This window comes from Poecilia reticulata, chromosome 5 (assembly GCF_904066995.2).
Source record: "Poecilia reticulata chromosome 5, P_reticulata-male-v2, whole genome shotgun sequence".
NCBI lineage: Eukaryota > Metazoa > Chordata > Actinopteri > Cyprinodontiformes > Poeciliidae > Poecilia > Poecilia reticulata.
The window spans coordinates 13,967,416-13,994,190 of NC_088834.1; the positions used below are offsets into that span (position 1 = coordinate 13,967,416).

Below are 26,775 nucleotides of genomic sequence, written 5' to 3' on the forward strand. Positions count from 1 at the left end.
TTTCTATTCCATCCGTTAATTTTTTAAGGAAAATAATTACTTCATTAGATCCTAGAAGGCTTTATGGCCTGCAGTGCAATAGCTTGTTGCCACTGGTTAGTGCTCTTATTATGAATGAGCGCTAGAAGCTGATAGCCGTTTCCTGGAATGAGCTGCGAGTCAAATCAATGCCTGACCTTGAATATAGAGCCTGGAATTGATTGAGTCTGCAGCAGAGCCACGGATCGTAAATGCTACTGAAAGCACCGAGTTCATACTGCTACAAAGCAGACAGTTCCTCCGCGGTGGCAATGCTGCATCGGCATTCCTCTTGCCGGATCTTTAAAACCTGTGGCAGGGACTGAGGCAGAGGAACGGGTCAACTGCTCCCTCAAAGTTGTTAGCAGGATGTAAGAGGACCCCTTGCATCTTTATAGTAGTCGTTCATAGGCCTAGACAGTGCAGCAGAGCTTCCACATTAAAGTTCTGTAATTTGAAACTGCTCTTTGATGCATAAATCATCCCAGCTTTTCCCATCACAGCAAACTCAGGGTTAGGATTCCAGAAGCAGAACTTTTAAACAGCATTAGACATTAGGTTAGATGCTAAATCCAGCATTTTTTGCCGTTTCCTGGAATGTATTTTGGCTAAAATCTTGCATAAAATACATCATAAAATTTCTTAAGTTCTATCTTGCCACACCTGTTTTTAAATATTCTCACTGCTTCTCAGCTGTTGGCTGAGAACAACAGCTGAGAAAAAGTGTTTTGGATAAAATGTTGCAAAAATGAAAGTTGATGTAGAAGAAAGTGAGCATAAAATCATAACTACAATATAATATTTACAATATTACATTTTGGTGAGAAAGTAATTTCAAGGCACAAAGTCTGTTTAGTGCAAGAATAAGAGCTAGATGATCATGAGTAAAAATATGGCATCGAGGTTTTAGCAAAAAAAAAAAAGTACACTATAATCTCACAGTAAAGCAACAGTTTACAAAAGCTGCTAAAATAACGTTGATTTTTATACATAAAATGATGATATTCAAAATATACTGATCTTTATTCTGATCTGCAGAACTAAATGATGAAGAATAAAAATACAAATATAGAATTAATACACTACATTTCCAAAAGAAAATATTTTAATTTGTCTAAGAGCACAGCAGTTAGCAATAAGTGGAGGAGGGGCTATGCTGGGTTACCATAAAGCTGGCAAAAACTCCAGCCTTTTTATCAGTCATCTCATTAATCTAGACTTTAAAGCGCAGGAATGAACCTTCAGGATTGTTTTTCCCCTGTCAGGGTTTTTGATTCTGTTTATTTACAGCAAATAAAAGTGAAAACTTTCAGTGGATACAAACAAATCTACACAAATTTGATTCAAATTTATATTTGGAAGAATATCTTTTCTTTTAAAAATGTATTTTATTTATTCTACTTAGTTCTAAAGTCTTGGAAAAAATACCCAATTACTACAAAGGATAGATAATCTGTTAAATCTTGCTGTGGAGGTTCCATCATCTCTGTTTGGTCAGCGGTAGATTCCTTTGAGAACCAACCCCTTCACAAATTACGCTCATCGAACGTTCTACCTGCTCCTGAAAGCAGTGAATCCAGCGGAAGATTCATAATGTAACCGACAGTCTATATAATAAAACAACACTTTATTACAATCTACCACTTCTGGGAGGAAAAGCGATTTTTATGGTTCCACATTAACGATCTCGTCTGGAGCGTGTAAGAGTGTGTGACTGATCGATGGATGTAATATCCTGAACCGGTAATGTTTCCCTCTGCACCGACCTCTGAAGAACGATAATTAGGGAAGCAGCGACAGTTTGCTTCCCTGCAGTTGCTCTCCTGCAGTTTGCTCTTCTGTGCATGAGGTTCTCATTGTGCCAGTGAGCAAATTCGGGCAAATTCATCTAACAAAATGCATATGAATGCTTTTGGAGAGGTTGATAAATGAAAGGGAATGGGTAGATTTTATGTGGCCTGCTGGCTTTAAAGTGTTCTTACATCTTTACTGCTAGCAGCAAGCTATTGATTTAGGGCTGCTGGAGGACTGAGGATTAAAACAATCCCAAGAGGTAATACAGTTTTGCAGTAGTAAAAGTCCTGTTAATATGCAGCACAATAGGATTAAATGTTTAGCAGCATTTAAAAGTTTAGATTTTTAATTTTTTATCATTCAAAAAAATGTTAGGAATATCAAATAATTTAAAATTTGTTTCATTTAGCTTAAACTATATATTACAGACAAAGCGACAGTGACTGACAGCAGCTAAGAATGGGTTACATTACTGGGAACTTCATAATGTACTTTATGGATAAACTATTAAATTAGATAGAACTGGATCTTATGATCTACGATTATCAACTGTTTGCAATTTTGTAGTAAATTTTGCAAATTACATCCAACTTGAATTTTGTACAGTGCTGCTTTAGGATTTTATTATCATTTCATTGCTTTTTTTTTTTTTCAAATGCAGAACATTTAAGGGCCAACAGCAAAGTTAATGAGGTCACTTTGCATAAAGGCAAGATTCCAAGATTTTTATTTACGTTCTCAAGCTGGCTATCAGTGTTTGCAGATGCACTGTAGTGTTTTAAAAACCATTCGACAATATAATAGGCTGAATATCATTACTTGCCCTCACCATTGTCTGTAGTTTCTCAATTCGGTCACCAGAGGTTAAAATAGGAAGCAAAATATTCCCTACGAACTAAGATTCTGTTCTGATATGCTAATATACCACTACTTACTGGAGATCTATCAGGGTCTGAACAGTCATTAGCATATAATTGCTTCAATTGCATTTAGAAAAATGAAAACATAAAATAAATAACCAAAGACACCAAATGCAGCTCTTTGGAATACATAATATGTTGCTTGTACACCAATTTCGACCATATTTTATTATTTACTCTAGATTAATTACCCAAATAAATTAACTTTGACATTGTTCTATCCTATTGAGATGTACCTGTGTTAAGACAATCTGATTTTTTTCTTCCTTTTTTTTTAAACAGAGAAAACATGTTAGGGGTTGCATGCATTTGAAAAAATAATTCTATGCTGCTACCACTTACTATCCCCACCACTCATCCTGTTTTTCACCATCACTCCCTCTGACTCTTTATCAAACTGACAAGGTTTCTGAGTGTTGGTGCAGAACCAATTAGGAAGTGAAGGTCATGCCAACTTACAGAACATTCAGCACCTCCTACATCAACAGGCTATAGAGACTGATGATGTCCAGGTAATGTGATGGTGACTAACCATCCTATTCCTACTTTCTGACATTGGGTAAATTATGTTTTATGCTGCACTTAGTGTATTAGGGATCTGTGTGAGATAAAAACTAAATCGTATCTGGAGCTAATAATAAGCGCGAATAAGAAATTAAACATGAATAAAACAGTCCAAAGCATATTAAAATAGGGGGGAATCGTTTTCAACTGATCATAAAATGGACAACTGCTTTGAAAGTAAGTTAATTACATTTTTCTCCCATGTAATTAATTTAATATGACTTCAAAGACTACAGAAATAACTCTGAACAGCAGTTAGAAACCACAGCAGAAACTGCACGACACAGATCTTACGTAAATTACTTAGAAATAGCTTAAACTTTAAGGAATGAACTCCCTTGAATAAAAGTCGCTGAGAAATATAAACACAAAGTGAGAAAGCTTTATGAAGGATTTATTTTTAAATGCGTATCAATACACACCAGAATACAGCACATACGGTTCGCTGTAGATTTATTGCTTTTATTGCAGTAGGCTTTCGATTTGACATCTGTGGACTAAAGTTGTTGGGACTTTGCTGTTAATGTGTGATGTTATGTCTGCAGCACATTATTTCTAACTTGTGTTAGTAGATTTAATCTTTTTGTGCTCTGACAAATCTAGGGTGGATTAGTATGAGATTCCCATAGTGTGATAAAGTTGAAATAAAAATGGTAGTTTCATAATATAAAATTAAAATAATATGAGCAAAAGTATAACATGATCTAATACTTTTTATCCAAGGCTGAAAAGGAGCAACTACTGTATATAATCTGTTAGCAAAATAGATCAACATACTTAAAACCGACATTAGAATGTTACCTGTAATTTTTATTTTATTTTGACTATGACGCAAAGTACAAAGTTAAGCAAATGGCATTAATTGCAACTATCCTACATGTTCCCATCACTCGCCTTGAGCTTTTTCCAACCAGAAATATTTGCAAAACCCAATACTTGTCTTTCTAACCAGCAAGGGAAACGTACACCACTCTTACTTTCAACCAGCTGGCCAACAGTGTAAAGCAACATGTGGAGGAGGGAATGTACCAGTACTGGCACATTGCTATTGTCTCTGGTATCTCATTAAAAGGACATTAGACTATAGGAATGGTATGTCAGCAACATTTAGAACTGTTGATGGTGTAGCTTTCTAAAACCTTGGAATACTTTAATGCCTATTATTGACAACTGAACTGTGTCTAAAAAGCCAGGTGGTGATCTCAATTAGGATTACCAGATTCAAACGGATTAATCTGAGGTTGTTTTATGTCCTGTGAAACAAAACCCCCGACAAACTCTTACATTCCCGAAATCAAACTCGTTATTCTCCTACAGACTACACTAGCAATGGATAAGACAACATTTTTTCCTACCATCTAAATGTAAATATGTAGGACCTATAAAAAATATAAAAAAAACTGGAGGGAAGTCCAGTGTTTTTTTTTTCTTCTGGTCTTCTCTTCCAGATAAACACTTTCAAAGTGCTAATTCAATCAATGCAGAAAACTATCCACATTAATCATCTGTCAAACAACTGACTTAACTCACAAACATTACATTAATTGCATTACATTATATTCTAGATTTTCTGCTGTAATGGTCATAAACATAACCATGAGCCAGACTAGGCAGATTCCTTCATGATGTATAAGTATATGAATTGAGGTTCTTAAATATGCTTGTGGGAATAAACCAGGTCTGACTTTAATTGGCCAATCATACAACAATTACATTTTACAAGCACATCTGTGACTTATTTTACCAACTGTAGCAATGCAAAGACATGTTCTACAACTAACTAAATTAATAATGAGAGAAAGAAAAAAAAAGTATTTTGGAAGTAAGGATCAGGTTTTACCATAAAACAAACATCTTGAACACACAGGCCTAAATATGAGTTAATTCTCACTTCCACAAATACAAAACCTGACACTCTCCCAGGGTGTGATAAACCTCCATCCTGCCTCAGGAAATATCCGGAGATCACTTCCCACTTCATCAGGGTGAGCAGACACACGGCTGAGCCACCTCAGCCATGATCTCATTCACAGACACAAAATAAGGCCCAACACTGAAACGTGAACCTGTTACTGAGAACTCTCTCATTAGGGGGGGATGGAAAAGTGTTTTTGCAACAATTCTTCACAATTCAAAGTAAAACTTATTCCAAGGTCTGAAAGCCTTACCAGTTATTTCTTGCTAAGTCAGCCATATGCACACATTTCCTGATGACTTATTGGTATTCACCAGAGATGTGACTAATGGTCAATAAGTATATTCTTTCAATAAGCAGGTAATTGTGAAGCTGTCATCTCAAGATGGACGGTCTCACACTCTGAGCTCTCTTCTCTGTTATGAGAGGTGAGTAACGTCTGTGAAGGACCATTATTATACTTTTGCCTCGTTGAGGAGGGAATTAAGAAGCTAGCTGCAGTGGATGGTGATTTAGGAGGTTTTAAGGGGATGAAGAAGAGTGAAAATAAGTGACAAAGGAATAATAATTCACAGAACTCTGCCAACTTTAAAACAATACAACTTCTTGTTTTTTTATTGCTTAGTTAGGAATAAAACAGTGGATTTCACTTGGTTGTGATCCATCATAATTATCTGGAGAGTTGTCAGCTATAAAGTCTTTATTTCTTCTTGAAATAATAAATGATTACTTTGAAAATTCTGTTATACTTGTGCTACATGCTTTGTAAGTATTGTATTCTGCGCTCTTACCAGAGCGCCCAGGTCAAGTGCATGCATTCCTCTACAAACCTGAATGAAATGGCTGACCAGTCATTCATCTCTACAGAGGCCTGGGAGTTAACCATTCATTATGATACATAGAAAATAAAAACTGATATATTACATCTATGTGTATGCCAAAGATCAAGCCATTTTTTTGATTCTCATGAGATTGTTATTTAATAAAGCGGTTTCATCTTGAGATGGGTTGAGCTTCTGTTTCCTGACGTTTTAGCAAATTCCTAAAAAAAAAAAAAAAAAAGACAGTACCTACAAAAAAACCTGGGTTTGTAAAACTGTTGGTATATCGTTTAAGAAAAGGATATGAGAAGTCAATGCACCCGGCCAAAAAGCTGTCCTGAAAATACCCATTAATATTGAGCAAAATTGGTTTGATATAATTCCTCTGGACACATAGTGAAATATTTACACAGTCAGGCAGAGCATGCAGTCAGCTCTCTGTATGTTTGAGAGAGGCTTTTTGTTCGTCTGCAAACCAACATTGTTTCATTTCTTCTTTGTTTGAGCAAGTTGTTATTCAGTGAGGATATAGTTTTGTGCCAATTTATCAGGCAGCTTCTTACAGACTAAATGTTTCCAAAACCTTTTGGGATGCTGACATTAGAAGGGTTTAGTCAAAGCAGTGATTATGTTGAAGCTGTCAAATCATGTCACCGACACTCTGGAAAGCAAGTGAAACAGAACCAGGAAGAGATGGAGTTGCATCAAAACAACATTCATTAACATTTACTAAAGTAAATACTGCTTCCTTATATAGAACAAGATAAAGCGTAGTCTGACAACAGTCTCACAGATGCAGATTTCATGTACCAACATGGAGATTCTGTTACATATAGGTTCCAAGTTTTGAAGGCTCTCTTGCATCAAGGTCTGTTGTGGTGAGAATACATTATACTTAATTTAGTTTGTGCGTGCTGTTACTGTCCTTAAAATACCAAAAGTCAAAATCATCAAGTCAGAATTTTAAAATAACCTATAAAAGCCTGATAAGTGTTAACTAATCCACTTTACACATAAATGTCTCAGTATTACACTTTAACTTAGACCTTACACTAAGCAATATACCGCTAGTTTCAGTTTTCATATATTTTTTTTAAGTATGAAAGTGATGCTGTAAATGAGCCGTCACATTTACCGTGACTGCTCACAGTGCATATCACCGAGGTGTCACCTTTTTACTTTACTGTCACCCTTTCATCACAACAGGAACCCTGGTATCTCATACATACACATCTAAGGATACATTTTCAAGTGTGTGTGTGCCAAGAATGATGGCGTATGAAATCAGACAAGGTGACAGCAGGTCTACAGCAAAGCGAGGAAAGGGCACAATCAGCCGTCAAGATGTAGCCATGTTTAGGCAGCAAGAGCTGCTTACTGCTGCTGGATATGGATAATAGAGGAGACAATATCAGCTAAAAGGAATGTGATTTAACAGAGATGGATCAATCAATAAGGCTGAGATTAGAATTAATTAATTCTAATGGGACCATTGATTCGGACTCTATTGTCTCTTGTTGCTGAAGTCTGAAAGTCATCTTTGGATTGATTTGTATTCTTGAAGTATTAGCTACCAGTAAAAAAAATATAGATATTTTATATATACAGCTGTAGAAAAAATGAAAAGTCCACTGCACTGAACCCCATTGAAAACCTCCTGGTTATCCCACCAAATATTGGTTTCTGAACTCTTCCCGAGTTAAAACAGTAGTATTATAGTTTCTAAATGAATGCAAACTTGTTTTCCTTCCATTATTGCATTATTATTACTGAAGAACTCCATCAGTAGAAAAATCTGCTGTTGCAGAGTAAGCGATGTGCTTCTAACCATCTTCTTCTGAGATATTTTCAGGGGGACAAGGAGAAGATATTTTATATAATAAAAGTGCAGTCAGAGCAGAAATAATAACCAAAGACAAATCACCAGAGATCTGCAGAGGAGCAACAAAGAGCACACAGTAAGCAGACAATAGAAAATTTAAATGGAATACTGAACAATATTTGCTTTTTTACTATAACCTCTACTATGACACATGAAGACTTTTAAATCGAAATATTAGAGAAGTATTATTTATCTTCCAGACAGATTTTCCAATAAAATAGAATCAATTATATTGCATTCAGCTTTTTTTTTTTTATATAAAAATGTTGGATACATCAAACACAACTTCATATTTTGAGGCCTTGAAATCAGGCTTCTGTTTCTTTAAGAAGGTCCTGCTTTTTCCAACACTTTGGCTTCAGCACTTTATCACAAGAATGCTCCTCTTGACAACCAGTCTTGGTAGCGCTGGACTAAGAAGAGGTCTGTATGATAAGTTCAGAAAGAACACAGTTCCACTTAGGTGTTTGCTAAGTGCTGCTGCCGCTAGTCTGAAGGAGCTGAGTGAGGAAGGTTTCTGAGGAGGGGTGCAGCTCGGAGGAGCTTTACTTTGTGTGGGCACAGCGCCTAGAACCCCCGACTGTTGCCATCAAAAGCACCTCCAACTAACACGCTTGTATCATTATTGGTAATAACATTTTTATTATAGAGGCAGCCATCTTTAGTTTTTAATGAAACCATAACAACTAACCAACTAGATCAGGCCCCCTGTAAACATCTTGACACTTCAAATAAAAAACTATTTTTTCTCTCTCCTTTACACATAATGAAGAAACAACCTCCAACAACCTAGAATATATATATATATATTTTTTAATACATATCAGACACTTATTGATGGGAAGAAAAGACAGCAGAGGAAGACAAGGGGGAACTGAGAATGTGGTGATGAGTGGGAGGATGTGTGTTGGCTGTTTGCCCGAGTGTGTTTGCACGTACAGTATGAGAGGAAAAGGCCAAGGGAAGAATGAGGACTGTGCAGCTAAGCTGCAGGATACTTTTCATAAAAACAGACTGATTTTAGACAACACTTGGGACTGAATCTAGCTGTGTCTAAAAGTGACAGGTGTGTTTTTGTTATAGTGGAGCCGGTGGGTGGCTCTGTTAATGTTTAGCCCTGGTCCACAGGTTTCATTGGCTGTATTAAATTAGGCTTTCTAGGAAAAAAGCCAACTCAGAGCTCTGAGAAGCAAATCAGGACAGCTTGTTGACATGATGATGTCTGCCTTTATCTCCAGGAATCAGGACATTTGTGTTGGCTAATTAATAACATCTTAAATACTGTTCAAGTGTGACTCTTGGGTGACTTCAATACTGCATCTGCTAATATAAAACGAAACCCAGAGAGAATTAACTCTGTATCTGCTTTTGTTTTAAATTAAAGTCTGACTAAACCTTTTGAGATTTGTTTTCCTTTGGGAATATACACGTCCTCCCGTTAAATATTATAAACCCAGGAGCAATCTCCTGAGGTAACCTACCTAACAAAAGCAATTTCACCTCTCTTGCTGCTTTCTCTCCATCTTCTCGGAGGTTTTTGTCAATCATCTTTGACCTCTCCGCCGCAGCCTTATCCTCAGCACTCACAGTGCAACCCATGGATCCGGAGGCAGGGGCGCACCGACCACTTGCGCAAAAAAAACCCCCAAAAATATATTTAAAAAAATGTATCTTTGCTGATTTCAGGGGAAATGCAGCGGCTTGTAGGGAGAAAATACCCTACTCCTGATTATTGATATAAATATATGAAATCAATGCTCCTGCTCTTTTGCTCTCAACTGGAAGCTATTTGGTCCATGCCGAGAAGCTGCGACTCCCCTCTGCCCTACATCCATACATCCAAGCACGGGCTGGAGAAGCCTGCGCCCGTTCCCCTCGTTCGTCTCGTCAGCCTGGTTTGCTGCTGAACAGCGCGTCCCTGCGTGGTGCAGTCAATTAGTCTCGCGCGAAAATCCACAGATATCGTCGCGCGAAAAGTTGTCAACCGGTTGTGTTGACGTCAGTTCAGCAACTTGTCGCGATAGTCCAATTAAAAGCAGGTGAGCTCTCCACGGACTGGTCCGAGCGAAACCAATTAGAGGGAAACGAGCCAGCGCGGAGAGATGTCAGGGGGAGTGCTGTCTGTGCGCGGTCTGCAGTGGGCGCTGTTCCGTCCTCATTCCTCTGCATTTCTGTTGACCATAGGTCGACAAAAAAACACTGCAGTAACGACAGCTGCTGTCATACAGAAACCGTTCAGTGACTGTTCAAACGGCAAAAAGGTGCCCGCGCGTCACATGTTTATGAAATGCCTTTGCACGTAATTAGGCCGCAGGAATAACTAGGGCACAGCGCCATCGCGTGGCATTCAGCTGAACATCATCTCCGCCAAAGAGAGTAACCAGTTACTAGCTTTCTTGCTACACGAAAGGGAAGCATAGAGAAATATAAATAAATTTAAGCAAACATATATATGTTTACTTAAATGAGTGTGTAAAGTGCACATGAGAATGAAGATATAATAAACAGCAGCAGTTACTAGTAGTAAGTAGTATTTATTGCTGAGGGTCAGCACATTATGTTTGCCGGCAGAGTGCAGGGTCATGATGACCCACAGAGCTTAAAATAAGTTTAGCCTTGACAAGAGCTCTGATAAGGTACAAATAGCCTGTGTTGTGGGAAAAATACTGTGTTGATGGTTGGAGATAAAAAGAAAATGCCTCAACTGGCTCAAAAGTCTAATATAATAAAAGAATTAAATGTGCAAAGTTTGTGCAAAAATAAAACTGCCAGAACTGGATGAAAGACAAATGAAGACAACAAAGGCAAAATAAAAACATGTACAATTATTTTATTTTTTCCTAACTAAAAACTGTCCCAACTATTTACACTTTACAAGCTACTGTAAATAAGCATCACAAATATAAAATGTTTACATCTATATACATTATTTATATAAAGTTCTGCCTTGTTGATTTGTTTATCATGCTGAAGCATAACATCTCACAAAAAGTGGTTTACATACAAAGGATTTTTACTACAACACAGACTAGAGCTGAAACGATGAAACTAATTTAAAGGCATTTCAATACAGTAGGTAGTCTGTTGTTATTGATGGCACAGCGGACTAATAAAATGTTAAAACAGGACAATGCTAAAAGGCAATTGCATCATAACATCTACAGGAAAGGCAAAAAATAGACATCATGTTAAGAGAGGCACATAAGAAAAGCTGTGTGAATCAGTTTCAAAAGTCTGTGTAGAGACAGTTAGTGTCTTATTCAGTCATATTTGTTTGTCAGATTAAAAGTACCTTTTGAAAACAACCTTCCAGCATGCATTAAACATACCTCTCATAAAGCCTACATTTCTGTATTAAAATGTTTTTTATTGATCTTTTATAGATAATATTCTAATCTTAACTTTAATATTTTCATTAGCCATCAGTGGAACCATCATGACTAACGGAAATAAAGACTTTAAAATATGTATTTGTGAATAGTATTCTTGTGAATCTTGTTTATTCAACTTTTATCTCAATAAAAAACTACTGAGCAAGTAAGAGCTTCATCTGCTATATTTATCCAAAATAGATTATTTATATTACAAGATTCATGATACAACTTTCCATTAAAAAAAACTGACATGTAAAGGACTAAAAACTCTTTGGAAACACATGTTATATTTTAACATACATGGACGATAAAACCTCGCCTCGTTAACACTGTAACATATTTTTGGTTTGTAATCCATTAGAAGCTTTTCTGTAAACCTGAATTTTAGTATTTAGGATATTTAGTCATGCCATTGTGGGTTCAGAGTTTCTCTGAAAACCATTTCGGGAGGTATTTGGTCAAATACGTACATTTTGCAACATCATAACAATAGCAGTTTTTTGAGTTTTAATCATTCTACAGCACAGGCAATAAAAGTTGCTAAATGTACATTACTACATCATGCAAGGCAGTAAATTCAGATCCAAGCACTTTAAAAGCTCGTTAAACCAGAACCATTAAAAACTCTGCAGCTGTGTCACAAAGGCACGACACTTTGTCAGTGTATCTGCTGCAGACCAGGCACTATTTAAATCAGCACTTTTACCTTGTGGTGTATAAACATGCAGTAAGGTTTGGTTAAATTACTCTAAGATATGTACAATGCTCTGAAGTATGAGTTTAGATAGATAGATAATACAGAACGTTAGAGTATTTGTTGGACCATTTGAACGTTATTGGAAAAGGGACTTTTGTGAATTTGGATTATGTTAATGTTCAGACAATAGCACCAGTAGTTTATTGACTCCATTGACTCCAGTCCTGATAAATATTTGTATAAAGAATCAGAATTATATTCATTGTTTTTTAGTAGAATCGATAAAAATACATAAAAATAAATGAATTTGATCATGTTTATTAAATGAGGATAAACCAGATTATGTAGTTATTTGTATTTTAAAACATTTATCACTTTCAACCCGTCTAAAATGAATGTAAATTAAGCAACATTATTACTTTTAATCTTGATCAGATTTTTAAGTAACGCTTCATTTGTAATCAATTTCTTCCTGTTTCTCTGGAGTATGACACAGAGGCCATGTTTGTACCAGTTACTCTTCCATATGGGGAGGAAAAAACAAACATGTAAATCAAGTCAATCAGATTTGTGTTATTTTTTTATGATAGAAAATTATTTCAAGTCTGTTTGCACCTCTTTACCAGGGATGCCTAGGATAGATTGCCAAAACATACTATTGAACTAACAGGATCGGCGTAATCGACTGTAAGATTATGATAGAAAATCACAGTATGTTTGGGGTAGAGATGTAATAGGAGAAAGTTTAAAATGTCTAAATTATTAATAAACATCGTCAGTTTTTGTCACCATAAAAGAAAACAAAGTGTAATGCATTGATTTTCTGGACGTAATCAAAGACAGCAGTTAAATATAGATCATCTGAAATCAGAAAGGAGATATCTGTTAACTAAATAAATATACACTATTTATTTGTTTTTGTGCCACTGCAAATGATAAAAGGCACAGCAGTTTTAATTCATTTGGAAACCTTACAGTAAAGTAAAAATGTCATGTCACTTCAAAAGTCTTAGAGCACTTCAAAGACTTATTCCACATGATGATGATGAGCAGTTCATACTGATTCTGGTTCTACCTGACCGCTTCTCTTTGTGCGTCTCATTTAGAACATTTAAAATAGCTTTTGTTTTTATTTACCTACACAGAACCAGCTGCAGTTATTAGCGTGAAAGCAAAGCCTTAGAAGCAGGAGACAACCATTTCATCCTCCCGGGTTGATTTTGTGGTGTAATTTTAACAAACTGTATTAGAAAACTCTCTGTAATATAAAAAATAAATAAATTAGAAATTGCAGCAAATAGAAGATTTTTGTTCGGGTATCTGCCTTCCAACGTAGCATTTATTATTGTGTGTATTTTGAATCGTGGCAGACCCAGACTCTGTGCTGGACAGCCGGTGACGTGTGAGCGCTCCCTTTCTAACGAACATACCGAACAACCCTTTTCCAAACACTGCACACACAAACTGAAGCAGCTGTTAGTGAGCTCCAGCAGCCAGGCCGCTCCCTGACGTCCAGTCGATGATAATGAAGCTCAGACTCATCACCATGAAGAAGACTCCCAGAGCAGCAAAACACGAAGCCTTTAAAAATATATATTTTAGGAAACACAGAGAAGCACTTGAGCCAAATGATCTACTTTTCAACATTATCTAAACTGTCAAATGTCTAAGTTGAGAAATGGATCATGAAAGATGTTTATGCCTCACCAGTATTTTTGAAGTGGAGGTCATGGGTTCGTCCTCTTTGGGAACGATGCGGATGTAGAAGACAGCGGGGAAAATGAAAATGAGGCAGGGAGCTGATGTGGCACCTGAATCACATAAAGACAGAAAGCTGGTCTTACAAACTTATACTTTCCTCTTCGAAAGGCTTTATCTGTCCTCCTTTCAGGACATTAACAAGGTTGCATATCCTGTCATGAAGCGGAAGAAATCACTCACAAAGTCACTTACAAAATCAGCTATAAGATTTTCATATTTGGTTATGAAGCTGTGGAATTATTTTTAATATTTTCATAAACTAATCGCCCCATTCGGAAAACGGAGACAGCTTGAGTTATGGACCACCCGCAGTTCTATTTTATGTCATGTGTACAGGATATGTTTTTTCTAATCAAACCAATTCAGATAAATATTTAAAAATAAAACTTTTCCTGGTTTTTATGTTAGTTTGTGCTCTGTCTGTCATATACACATTTTTAGAGCAGGAAGGGCTGCTTTGAAGATGTCGCCCCCAAAGGTCCTCAATGTTTTTACCTTCATTAAATGTGACCTGCACTCTGAGGACAAACTTTGAGAATAATATTGATTCCACCTGTCACTTTCTCCTAGAGGAAACATGTGCTAGTCACATGTCTTAGTTCTCACTTCCAAGCTATGCATAAAACAATGCATAACATTACAGTGCAAAGTAAAGAGAAATAATAACTTTTTTGTTTTCTGATTATATACTGTAAAAGATGTATATCTTGGTCAGACGAGGCATTTTTTTTATTTGTGAACCATGTTTAATCACCCATGATGGAATTAATCAACAAAAACAAGTGAAATTTAACCTGGACCTACTTAAGTTTTCCATTAAAATAATGCTGTAATGCACTAACCAATGATGCCAAAGATGCCCAGAATGTTGGGAGCAAATATCACCAGCATGTTGATGAAGGCGAGCAGAACGAAGGCGATGCCGACATGACGTAACCAGTTGAAAGACTTGCTGGGAAATAACATCTCCTGGATGGCTCTGCGCACCTGCACATTTTATCGTGCGATTGAAAAAACACATTAGTATATCGTGTCTGTTTCAAGTGTGGAAACAAACCTAAGGGCCCCAACTTACAGGGAACAACACAATTGGCACGGTCAGCGTCACAGCGGTGAGGACAGCCACTCGGACACACAGGATCAAAACGTCATAGGGATCGATGCGGCTGTACGTGTGCAACAGCTCCGGCTCCACCTTACCTGCATGGACATTAAAATAAAACCGATTCACAAAAACATTTCAACGGAAAAAATATTGGACAGCATTTTATTTCTAAGAGCCACCACTAGAGGGAGCCTGCAATCTGTGTAATAGGATGCTAGTTTCTTAACCATAGAGATGTAGAGACGACGTCAATGTAAAGATAAAGGGTTCCACAGTTTTAAAGCATTCTAGGTAAATTGTCAGTTCTGTTGTCTCATTTTCTTGTTTTGTTGTCAGCTGCCCTCACCATAAAAAGTCAGGTAGCCAAAGAGAGCAGCCAGAAAGTACATGGTGTACATGAGAAGGATGGAGATGTTGGAAACCTTTTGCATCTTTTTCTTTGACGGACTGAAATCAGAGATTGGAGAGTTATGCGAACGCCACATTCTGCACTGACTTCTTGTCAAATATCACAGGAGACTCACTTGCGTAGCTCGGTGTAGATGGGCAAAACCTCAGGGTGGCAAACGAAGGCAAAAGCCAAGATCGGGATTGTGTACGCCGTCTGTGAAGAACAATCTGTTCAGCACCTCTGTGTCCAAGTTTTAAAAAAAAATAAAAAAAATGATACAGGAATAAATAACCAAATATGTATTTATGTCTGCTGCCCACCTGTGAGTTGATTGTGAACATGCGTGGGTTGCAATGCGAGTCCTTGTCTTCATGTGGCAAGCCGTCGCTGTAGTCATGGACCAGGTTGGAGTCATTCAGGTCGAGGTGTGCAGCGGTGCTGTTGGCTGAGAACTCCTCAAACGGGCAAGGGATCTGAAACTTCTTATAGATAACCTACAACAAGGTTGTAGGAAAGAGGAGACGCTATCAGAGAAATATACCCAAGGATGCTGCTCTTATGTGAGAACTGGACTGACTTACAGCAGACAGAAAGAACACCATGCAGCTGAGAGAAAAGCCGCTTGCGTAACCAAGGTAACCTGAAAATGAAAAAAAAAAAAAAAAGAAGTTAGCAAACACAGAATGAACTGAATTGTAGCCCCGATTCACAAGAAAAGAAACATTTAAGCTTATCCTATTATTATTAAAGCTGCTACAAAAAAAAAAAAAAAAACTTGATCAGAACCACCTAACTATGGTGAGAGAGTGGAAACAACATGTTTTTGATGTGTGTTAATAAACAGATTATGTTGGACATGAGGGTGTGATTATCTGAAGGTAATTGATGAGAACCTGCTGCTCTCACAGCTGGCAGCAGGATAAAAACATGCTAATTGCTCGATGTCAACATACCAGCTCCATCTGAGTTCGAGCCGGCTTAATGTTAAATGACATAATTAATCCACTCTTCACATCGCAAATGTTGGCTGCGAAAAAAAACTTGAGTGAAAGTCTAAAAACGATACTCTGCGGGTCAGATTTGAGGTACTTGGGGGGGAAAAAACATGTAATGATTTAGCAAACTATTTATAAAGTTACAATTTTGAGACAAAAGAGCATGACATTATAACATTGATTTGAGAATTGAAATAACAAACCACAGTATCTGCTTTGGCTGAACTTAACAACTAAAGAGTGTGTTTCCTGTATGACAGCTGCTCTTATTTAAAGCACACACTGGTTCGTTGTGGGGAAATGTTTAAGAGGTGTCAGGCAGAGAGTATGGTGAGAAGCAAACATGTCAATGAGCTAGTTAGCAATGTTATTGCTCTCAGAGGAGAGTTTCTAAAGTCTGACTGAAAGTCTTTGAAATCTATAAAGCCATCATTAATACATTTTGAGTAAAAAATACTGTAACAAGAGGACAAAACCCTTTTTCTTCACTGGGTAGGTGAGTTAACGTTACTAATTTCGTCATTATTTGCTGAATGCCAGATTATCAGACAGACGTTTTGTGTCACTTCCTTCAAAGTCAAAATTCTTCATAAATTAAGCTTTAAAACAATTTATTCAGATGATGATGTCAATCCTTTGTATGTTTCTGGTTGGTTAATCCCAAACATTTGAGCTAAATGGAACCAAAGCTGTGGATGTATTTTTCAAACATGCTACTCCCTTTATAATGTCAGGGAAATATCTTTATGGTTTCATGATCCCTGAAGGCACCATGTTTATCTGTTCACGGACTTATACACAGCAATGAACAGCATGGAAATGTCTAGCCATTAGGTTCTGTGCGCCAAAGACAAATTGCTTATATGGATATTAACCTCAAGACGGAAGAAAGAGACCTAGTGAAGATGCTGACTGAAGCTGGAAAGTGGGGGACATTATCCACCGTGAAATGTGTTCTGTACCGACATGGACTGAAATGCCACTCAGCAAACAAGAGACCAGTAAACCAAAAGCTGCATTAAAGATCAGGTTAGGGTTTGAAAAGCCACTCTAGGAGAAAGACACTAATGTTTGGAGGCAATAAGTGCAATAAAGGCCACCCTTGGTGGAAACAAAGGAGAAACTTGCAATCCTTAAAAGACCATCCTAACGGCTTCTCAATCCTTATCCTGGCATTTAGCAAACAGAAATATTTTGATAATCCCAACTGACCTGGATGAGGAAATGTTTAGTCTGATATGTTTTTTTTTACAATGAACATAAGCAATCTATTTTAATCTACATAAGCTTACAGTGAACTGGTGTCAGATTCTGCTTGACGCACAATTGTTAGAAATCCAAGCTGATGCATCGAAATGACTCACCGAGCTGTTTCATCAGAGCTAGGGGCAGGATGACACTGGTAGAGACCATGATGACCAGGTAGTTTCCATTCAAGTACCACAGACTGTTGGAGAGAAGGCGAGTGTACTTTGGTGAGCTCAGTATTGCAAACATTGCCACTGAGAGACACACACACACACAAACACACACAGGGACGTGCGGAATTGTGAATAATCGCTAATACATATTGTTTACGGATAACTATGACTATTACAAATTTAAGAGTCCAACCAATGGTGACCTGATGGAAACATTCTCAGGCCCAAGGCTGTGGAAAAAATGTGTGTGCTTCTGTTGCTATCATCAGAAGTACTGGAATAGAGCGTTGCATAACCGAGCCAACTAAAAATATTCAGTAAGTATGTTAGTGCTGACATGTGTCTCACACCTTAATCACTCACCCAAAGCGATAAAACACTGAGCGTGGACGAACTTATGCGATCATAAACTACTTGCACTATTTGCTCTTTTTTTTTTTAAATCAACATCCTGTGTTGTGCTCTTCATTAGAGAGATGAATTTATCAGAGGCATCTCATGTAACGTGTGCTCCTCGCTAATACAAACGCATGTGTGCTTGGAAATTTATTTCTGAACTAATGTTTAGTGTCGAACCAATACAGTGGCTTTGTTTACTACATAGACGGTGAAAAGTTTGCAAACACTCTCCACCAGCATACATATCACTGGATTTAGAATAGACTAGACTAAAATGGAGTAGATATGGATAAATTGTTCATTTGTAGCCTAATGCAGGCTTTAAGCTTTTTGCAGTCATTAACAATGTTTCCAGTATAATGCTGGCCGAATAGTTAAGCCCTCTGCTTGGCAGAGCAGGTTAAATTCTTCTAAAATGTTTGGTTTCCAGGTGAGACCCTGACTTTTAAGCTTGTCAGCAAATATTCAGCAGGGTTTAGTTTGGGGCATTGGAAAAATATAAGCGTACTGACTCAAAAGGTTACCGTCAGAGGACATGAACTTGGTTTGGACGGTTAAGCTCAACCCATGAAAAACCCAGAATAAAGTCTGTTGGTCTGCATTCTCTCGTGACATTGATCATGTATTTCGAGTTCATAACAAAGAAATCCTCACTCCCAAATTGACACCTAAAATTTGAAGCTACCCCATAATGATTGCCTTCTGGAGAATAGTTTAGACAAAGACAAATTGAGCTATTTGAGCAAAAAGTATGTTTGGAGGAGTCGAGGTGACAATTTCTAATTTGAGAACACTGACTGTACTAACAAGCACGACCATCATAGAATCATGCTAAGGGTGTGATTAGTTGCCAGTTGTATTGTACAAAGTTTGTGTAATAGTGCAGATGCCGAAATAACTCGAAATTCATCAACTTTGCCTCAAATAAACAGACGGCGGATGATCCCAAACACACATTAAAGCTAGTTTTTGAACGGATAAAGCATTAAGTTTCTATAACGAGCCCAAACTACAACATTACAGAAAGTTTTATTTATGCTTAAAGGTCACGAGAGAGCCAGGTCGTAAATTTTACCATATCTGATAGCAGCGATCAAGCTTCTTGATGAGGTAAAAAAGGTCTGTAGTTTCTCTGGATCTTGCAGACGGACAATTATCAAAAATATTAGTAGTGGTACAGGCATTTATTAGAGTTGGTAGGTGTAACTTTTACCCTGCATGGATGAGAGAAAATATACCCTAATATAGTTTTTATACTTCACTGAGAAAAAAAGGATTCTATTAATCCTTTTTCATAATATTGTATGCAAGACACAAACAGCCTGATATTTAATAGCATGCTTATTAACATGTGAACAGTCTTTATTCAGTGGCAATAGATTTTAAACCAATACCAGTGGAAAAAGTCATATCACAAGCAGCTTAAATAAATTACTGTCAATCCATTTAAGCGCTATTGTCACCTAAATCTTGTGTACACAGAGGTCTTTGTGTCCCGGAGGCCCCTCATCTTTTTCAGCTGCTGAGCCTGTTATTCTTGACCCCGAATGAAACAGAATCGGGGAGGGATAAAGTGTCTGTTCCAGGTCTCCAGGCCTGAGCATACAGCGATGTCTGACATAAGCGGAGTGTGTGTGTGGGTTTGGAGGAGTCCCTTGAAAGCTCGGGAAGTCACGCACAGACAACAGGTCATGAGTCTTGTAGCCTTTTGGTCACTAGGTCATTTTAGCTGATCAGTTTTCACATGCAAAAGTCACTGGTGACAAATGGGAGTCCCATCCAGCGTGGAGTTCAACTTAAAGTCAAGTTCTTCAGAGTGGCTCCAAGCTGTAATTAAGTAATTTGTTGCAAATCCAGGTCTTGAGTAAATTCAAGAAAAATCTTAACCACTTCCAAAATGCTTGCTCAACTTCACTGCAAACCCCACGTTTCCCCTGATCACGTAATCAATTCAACCGGATCGAGCCGTGTCATGACTCGAAAGAGTCCGGCTGACTGCCACCATGTCGTTGCCGCCTCCTTACAGAACTACTGGACACAAAGAAAGCTCCTAGCCAACCACACAGCCCACATTCCTTTTTGTTCCTTTGATGCCACGAACCTGGAAAATGTTGGGAGCCTCAAGTGGAGGCGAACAGTCAGAGCCAGCCCTGAGCTGTCCTGTCCTTATGCTCGGCTTTGGAATTTGGCAGCACAGTTTCACACCACCTGCTGCCGTCGCTTGGGTGAGTGCATGTGTACAAAACAGTCGTAGCACTTCATGCATCGTTTTTAACCATAATGAGACCTCTGAGACGCCTAATGGCCGTGCTGATCCAAGAAGCTGAAGGGAACTGTGGTTGTTGTGCAATATTAGGACCGTCTTGTTTGAGTCTTCGTGGAAGAGCTCCATTAGTTTAAGATTAGAAGAAGGCCATGCCATCTGTTGTAAAGATCTCTCTGGTTGTTCAGGCCAGTTCTTAATCTGATTCCAAATTTGGGACGTGTCTGGTGCTACCGTGTGATGGATGGTGTTCTAAATATATTTATTTGCAGTGCAAAATGAATCAGCAGTACAGGATACCCCCAGATGTAGCTGTGAAAACCCAGAACTACGGTAATCTGCAGATGCTTTGAGTATTTTCTATTCTTTTGATATTTTAAATGTTGATCACCATTTCTTCAGGCTTTCAATAAATTTTCCAAAGTTTGATAGTATTTTTTTTTTCTGCCCACTCCTTGTGCCTAACCATGACACTGGATTTTAGAGTGATTGTACCTAAAAAGCAAGAAAAGTGAACAAGCCAAAGAAAATGCTTTATGCCATCAAACTTTTCTACCACAGATCTCAATTTGATATGCTTAAGAATTGGGAAGAAATAGTGCAAGACTTTCCTGTAATTGTTATTCAAATGAGGTCTGGCTGATTGAAATTTATTTATAAATTAGAAAAGGACAAGTTAAAGATTCTGCACAGTAAGTGATGATTTTAATATGACTTTCTGCCCAGGGCAGCACATCACAGGGGGATGCCAAAAGAAAAAGTAATTAATAAACATACCAACTGTTAATATATTTATTTCCTACTACTTATCTGCAGCTCTAGTCAGTGGTAATGGGGACCTCTACCTATGTTCTGAAGAGTAGAAGCAGTTTAAAAGAAAAACCACAGTGGCTTACAATGGCTGAGCTGATTTCTGATTCCTGGCCAATGAGATAATCATTTAAGAAGCAACGTATTGATGGTGTGAGTGTCAAGGTTTGGTGGGTGGAAGTGGTGAGGAGAAACGCTGAGACCCAGGTTATAGATGAAGATGATTTTAATAATGAATATAATCAGGACAGTCCAAACACAGGCAGCACGGCAGGAGAACTAGCACACGGCTAACACCGGTAGCAACTGATGCGGGACCGGACACAGGAGCTGACGCCGACTTAGGACTCAACAGTTCTACTAAGACGACTACTATAGTTAAACCGACTCAGGACTTCACAGTTCTACTGAACGGCTAACTGACATGAAGACCAGGACAAACGACGTGCGACGAATGATGACTGACGTATGACGAGGATCCGACGAGGAACACAGACAACAGGTGAGATTAAATACACTAGGAGGGTAATTACAGGAACGAGACACAGCTGGGATCCATCAATGGGGAGGACAGGACAGAGACTCACAGGGAAACAGGACTAAACACAGAAAATCTCAAAATAAACTATACTGAACAACACAGATCATAACAGTACCCTCCCCTCAAGGGCAGCTACCAGATGCCCAAAAGGAAAAGACCAAAAACAAAACGACCCAACAGGGTGGGCGGAGGGGCGACGGCAGGAGGGCAAGAGTCCAGAAAACAAAACTAAATCCAATCGAGAACTCAAACACGGAAAACAGTCCGGGGGCCGACCACGGCACAGGAGGTAGACCTCTTGTGGAAGGTCCGGCGGGCGGCGACGCAGGAAGCGGAGCTTGAGCCGCGGCGGGCGGCGACGCAGGAAGCGGAGCTTGAGCCGCGGCGGGCGGCGACGCAGGAAGCGGAGCTTGAGCCGCGGCGGGCGGCGACGCAGGAAGCGGAGCTTGAGCCGCGGCGGGCGGCGACGCAGGAAGCGGAGCTTGAGCCGCGGCGGGCGGCGACGCAGGAAGCGGAGCTTGAGCCGCGGCGGGCGGCGACGCAGGAAGCGGAGCTTGAGCCGCGGCGGGCCGGTCGGAGCGCCAGCTACTGCAGGCGCTGGAGACTGGGACTCGGGCGGAGCAGAGGCCGGGAGCTCGGGCGGGGCAGAGGCCGGGGGACCGGCAGGACGGCCGGCCGGAGTCTCGGGAGGAGCACCGGGGAGCTGCGCACCGGCAGCGGACTCGGGCGGAGTGCCGGCTGCTGCGGGCGCTGGGAGCTCGGCAGGACGGCCGGCTGGGGACTCAGGAGGGACACTAGGGGACTCGGGGAGCTGCGCACCGGCAGCGGACTCGGGGAGCTGCGCACCGGCAGCGGACTCGGGGAGCTGCGCACCGGCAGCGGACTCGGGGAGCTGCGCACCGGCAGCGGACTCGGGGAGCTGCGCACCGGCAGCGGACTCGGGGAGCTGCGCACCGGCAGCGGACTCGGGAGGCTCTGGAGCTGGGAGCTCGGGCGGAGCGCCGGCTGCTGCGGGCTCGGGAGGCTCTGGAGCTGGGAGCTCGGGCGGAGCGCCGGCTGCTGCGGGCTCGGGAGGCTCTGGAGCTGGGAGCTCGGGCGGAGCGCCGGCTGCTGCGGGCTCGGGAGGCTCTGGAGCTGGGAGCTCGGGCGGAGCAGAGGCCGGGAGCTCGGGCGGAGCAGAGGCCGGGAGCTCGGGCGGAACGCCGGCTGCTGCGGGCTCGGGAGGCTCTGGAGCTGGGAGCTCGGGCGGAGCGCCGGCAGCTGGGGACTCTGGAGGGACACTAGGGGGCTCTGGAGGGACACTAGGGGGCTCTGGAGGGACACTAGGGGGCTCTGGAGGGACACTAGGGGGCTCTGGAGGGGACTCGGGGAGCTGCACGCCGGCAGCGGGCGCAGGAGACTCGGGGAGCTGCACGCCGGCAGCGGGCGCAGGAGACTCGGGGAGCTGCACGCCGGCAGCGGGCGCAGGAGACTCGGGGAGCTGCACGCCGGCAGCGGGCGCAGGAGACTCGGGGAGCTGCACGCCGGCAGCGGGCGCAGGAGACTCGGGGAGCTGCACGCCGGCAGCGGGCGCAGGAGACTCGGGGAGCTGCACGCCGGCAGCGGGCGCAGGAGACTCGGGGAGCTGCACGCCGGCAGCGGGCGCAGGAGACTCGAGGAGAGCAGTCTTAGTAGGCGGTGACGCCGCACCAGCGGCAGGCTCGAGAGGACGCGGTGATGCCGCACCAGCGGCAGGCTCGGACGGCTGACCGGCAGGACAGCCGACTGAAGGCTCTGACAGAGCAGGCCATGCCACCAGCCGTGCCGCCTGACGACCAGGAGTCAGTCTAGCCCCCTGAAACCCCATCACCACGGGGACTGTGGCGACCGGAGACGGGCAGACCGCGGCGGCTGATGATGGGCAGGCAGTGGGGGTTGGAGTATACTGGGTGGAACGGAACCGTGGCGGAGCTGGAACAATTGAGGTGAGTCTTTTTCTTTCAAGGAATTCCTCGTGGAGCTCCCCCACCAGGTCCAGCATGAACGGATCCTCCGAAAACATGCCGTACAAGCAAAAAAAATCCTCCTCGAACTCAATGTTGTAAATGTCCTTTGATTTTAGGAATGGGTATGGAGCTGTGGGGGTGGTAAATTGGTCCATGTTGAAAGGTAGCGTTCCTCACCGTTAGTGGTCGGATCCTTCTGTCAAGGTTTGGTGGGTGGAAGTGGTGAGGAGAAACGCTGAGACCCAGGTTATAGATGAAGATGATTTTAATAATGAATATAATCAGGACAGTCCAAACACAGGCAGCACGGCAGGAGAACTAGCACACGGCTAACACCGGTAGCAACTGATGCGGGACCGGACACAGGAGCTGACGCCGACTTAGGACTCAACAGTTCTACTAAGACGACTACTATAGTTAAACCGACTCAGGACTTCACAGTTCTACTGAACGGCTAACTGACATGAAGACCAGGACAAACGACGTGCGACGAATGATGACTGACGTATGACGAGGATCCGACGAGGAACACAGACAACAGGTGAGATTAAATACACTAGGAGGGTAATTACAGGAACGAGACACAGCTGGGATCCATCAATGGGGAGGACAGGACAGAGACTCACAGGGAAACAGGACTAAACACAGAAAATCTCAAAATAAACTATACTGAACAACACAGATCATAACAGTGAGGAAGACAGTTGGTAATTTCAACGGACTTTTAACATCTGTAGAGTTACTGGGGGTCAACAATATAAACATAAATAGATTTTGATAACTTTATTGCACTGACGGTACGCAGCGTTAACTGCTTGTATCTGCATCACCGACAAAAACATCTGAACCTCCTATTTATTGCCCAATAGACTTACTATCAAGGCCTTCCTGCCGCTCAGTCAGTTCTAAGCATTCACTATTTTCACCCCCCCACACACACTGACCGAATCAACAGCACACGGAAAGCGAAACATTTGCTCCACAAACAACCTGCCTGACCACATGCAAAAACTATCCTCTGGGTCAACGACCAGCGGGACCAACGTGCCTTTCATTTGAACTGGCCGGCACTCTGGTGTCTGCGATGACGAGCAAACAAACAGCAACACTCACTCAGAGTTGGGGTCCGCCTTCAGGAAAGCCTGGATGACCAGCGGCAGCTCTGATTTGACAATGTACAGGTAGCTGGACATAGCTGTAAAAAGAAAAGAAGATGCAAACAAAATATTGTTTAATTATAACCTGTGAGTGACTACTCAGGAATATTTAATGTCATGGCATGCAAAGGTCTTATTTACATATGTGAGAGGATGGAAGTTATTACTTGAGGTAGATTTTACTATTATTACTATTCTCATATTAGTCTCTTTTCACTATAGAAAAAGTGATTTTAGCTTTTTGTGACTATAATAAAGTGAATTATGACCATCGGTTATTTATCATCAGCCAAACAGAGTCTTCAGACTGGTTGCACATTTAATAAACCATTTATATAAAATTATCTTACCTCTGAATTAAGTGATTTAATTGAATCTCTTTGGATTAAAAAAAAAGTCCTGTAAAAACGACTAAAGTCATTTATCATCAATTTAAACAGAGGCCAGTTTGTCTTTCAAATGTCTCCGTTTGGGACTTCTAGCTTCACGCAGCTGTCTTTAATTTACCCACCACAAACAAAACAGCTGTTTACCTGCAGGCTTCTCACTGTTTTCTCGTAATATTTCTCCAGACCCCATACTTATCACAAAGAACAAAAACTAAAGTAATTCCGGTGATTTAGGTGGATGTCATTATCTGTTTGGGGGGTTTAAAGTCAAGCCAGTTTCACGGTCTATAATTCTTGCTCGCAGAGTTAAACTGTGCACTATAAAATTCCCGTCATAAATTTAATGCTCGCCTCCAATGTTCTGCAGGGTGATTGCGATGCCAGCAGCCATTTTTCCAGGAGTACCAAAGGCCCTGTAGCCCAGCTGTTCATAAGAACGAATACCTGGAAGGAGATTACAGACAATTACAGCCAGATAGATTTGTTGAGCTCCTCCTCAAAGCAATACAATAAAACCACTTTTAAAAAAAAGCAATAAAACATAATCAAATTTTCAGGCAACTGGTTCAGTATTTGTCAGGACATTTTAAAATTAGCTTCATGTTACATGACATCTTTTACATTATTAGATTATTTTTGTATGATCCATTGGAGCGTTCAAAAAAGTTGTCAGGAAACCTAACCTGCTAAATGTAAAAACCGTGTGGCATATAAACATTTTAACAGAACGACAAATGTTTCAACAACAGTTCTGTTTTATCCACGGCCTTTATGTGTTAAGAACAGATTCAGTTCAAAAAGAGTTTGAGTGTAACATATGGATTTCCATCAGTATCCCACAGAAGTCATCTCACTTTCACAAAAGTGAGATGACTTTTGTGAAAGTCATCTCAGTGACAAAATTAACAAAATTAGTTAATTTTGTCACTTAAATATTCCCTTATTATCGTTTGTGCTAAGTTAAAGTTAGTTTTGCTTTATTTGTTTAATAGGTTGCTTTAGTTAATTTTGTATTTATTTGTTCTTTTGTTATGTCGTGCCTCCCTCATGTGGTAAATTTAGGTTACTCCACCACTATTTAACATTGTATTTTCATACATTTATGCTAGGGCTGCCCAAGTCTAGTTTTCCAGAGCTACATCTGCAACTTTAGATGCATTCCTTCTCAAACAAAAGTTTGTAGGATTTGAGTACAAAAATGTTGAAAAGTGACACAAAACTCACCCACGATGCCAGAAGATTTGAGCAGCAGATGGATGGAGTATAATGACAAGGCTGCAACTCCAGTCAGAAGAAACCTGTAACAAAGTTGGTTGTAAACCTATTAGTATCAAGATTAATCTGCATGTTGTTTTTACACCGTATCCTGCCTGTCTTCTTGAGTCTGTCTTTACAAATTTAAATATGGGAAGCCGGACTCCAGTTCATGGTTGAATAGATTGATTACAAACAATATTTATTACTTCAACATCAAGACCTTTCAATGACACCATTATTGCATCCAGTTGATTAAAAAAAAACAATCTGTTGTGAACCCTAGAAGAGTACTGAAATGACATGGATCGATACTCAT

The 26,775-nt window shown here is 40.4% G+C and overlaps 2 protein-coding genes across 3 annotated transcripts in view; both read right to left on the reverse strand.

Annotated features, from left to right (window-relative positions):
* gnai2b (guanine nucleotide binding protein (G protein), alpha inhibiting activity polypeptide 2b) overlaps nucleotides 1-10,157 on the reverse strand; it is a 49,264-nt gene extending 39,107 nt beyond the window's left edge. The window contains exon 1 of the mRNA XM_008408709.3: nucleotides 9,396-10,157. Coding sequence (XP_008406931.1) covers nucleotides 9,396-9,513 — 118 coding nt within the window. The 5' untranslated portion in view covers nucleotides 9,514-10,157. The remainder of the gene's footprint in view (nucleotides 1-9,395) is intronic.
* Nucleotides 10,158-10,724: 567 nt separating this feature from the next.
* The window catches only part of slc38a3b (solute carrier family 38 member 3b), a 31,557-nt gene continuing 15,506 nt past the window's right edge, over nucleotides 10,725-26,775 (reverse strand). For both annotated transcript variants that reach the window (XM_017305017.2, XM_008408714.3), the window contains 12 exons: nucleotides 26,427-26,500; nucleotides 25,554-25,646; nucleotides 24,770-24,851; nucleotides 17,602-17,684; nucleotides 15,824-15,882; nucleotides 15,563-15,736; nucleotides 15,376-15,455; nucleotides 15,198-15,298; nucleotides 14,822-14,946; nucleotides 14,589-14,733; nucleotides 13,693-13,796; nucleotides 10,725-13,566 (listed from right to left, as the gene is read on the reverse strand). In XM_017305017.2, the coding sequence (XP_017160506.1) occupies nucleotides 13,462-13,566; nucleotides 13,693-13,796; nucleotides 14,589-14,733; nucleotides 14,822-14,946; nucleotides 15,198-15,298; nucleotides 15,376-15,455; nucleotides 15,563-15,736; nucleotides 15,824-15,882; nucleotides 17,602-17,684; nucleotides 24,770-24,851; nucleotides 25,554-25,646; nucleotides 26,427-26,500 (1,225 nt within the window). In that variant the 3' untranslated portion in view covers nucleotides 10,725-13,461. The remainder of the gene's footprint in view (nucleotides 13,567-13,692; nucleotides 13,797-14,588; nucleotides 14,734-14,821; nucleotides 14,947-15,197; nucleotides 15,299-15,375; nucleotides 15,456-15,562; nucleotides 15,737-15,823; nucleotides 15,883-17,601; nucleotides 17,685-24,769; nucleotides 24,852-25,553; nucleotides 25,647-26,426; nucleotides 26,501-26,775) is intronic.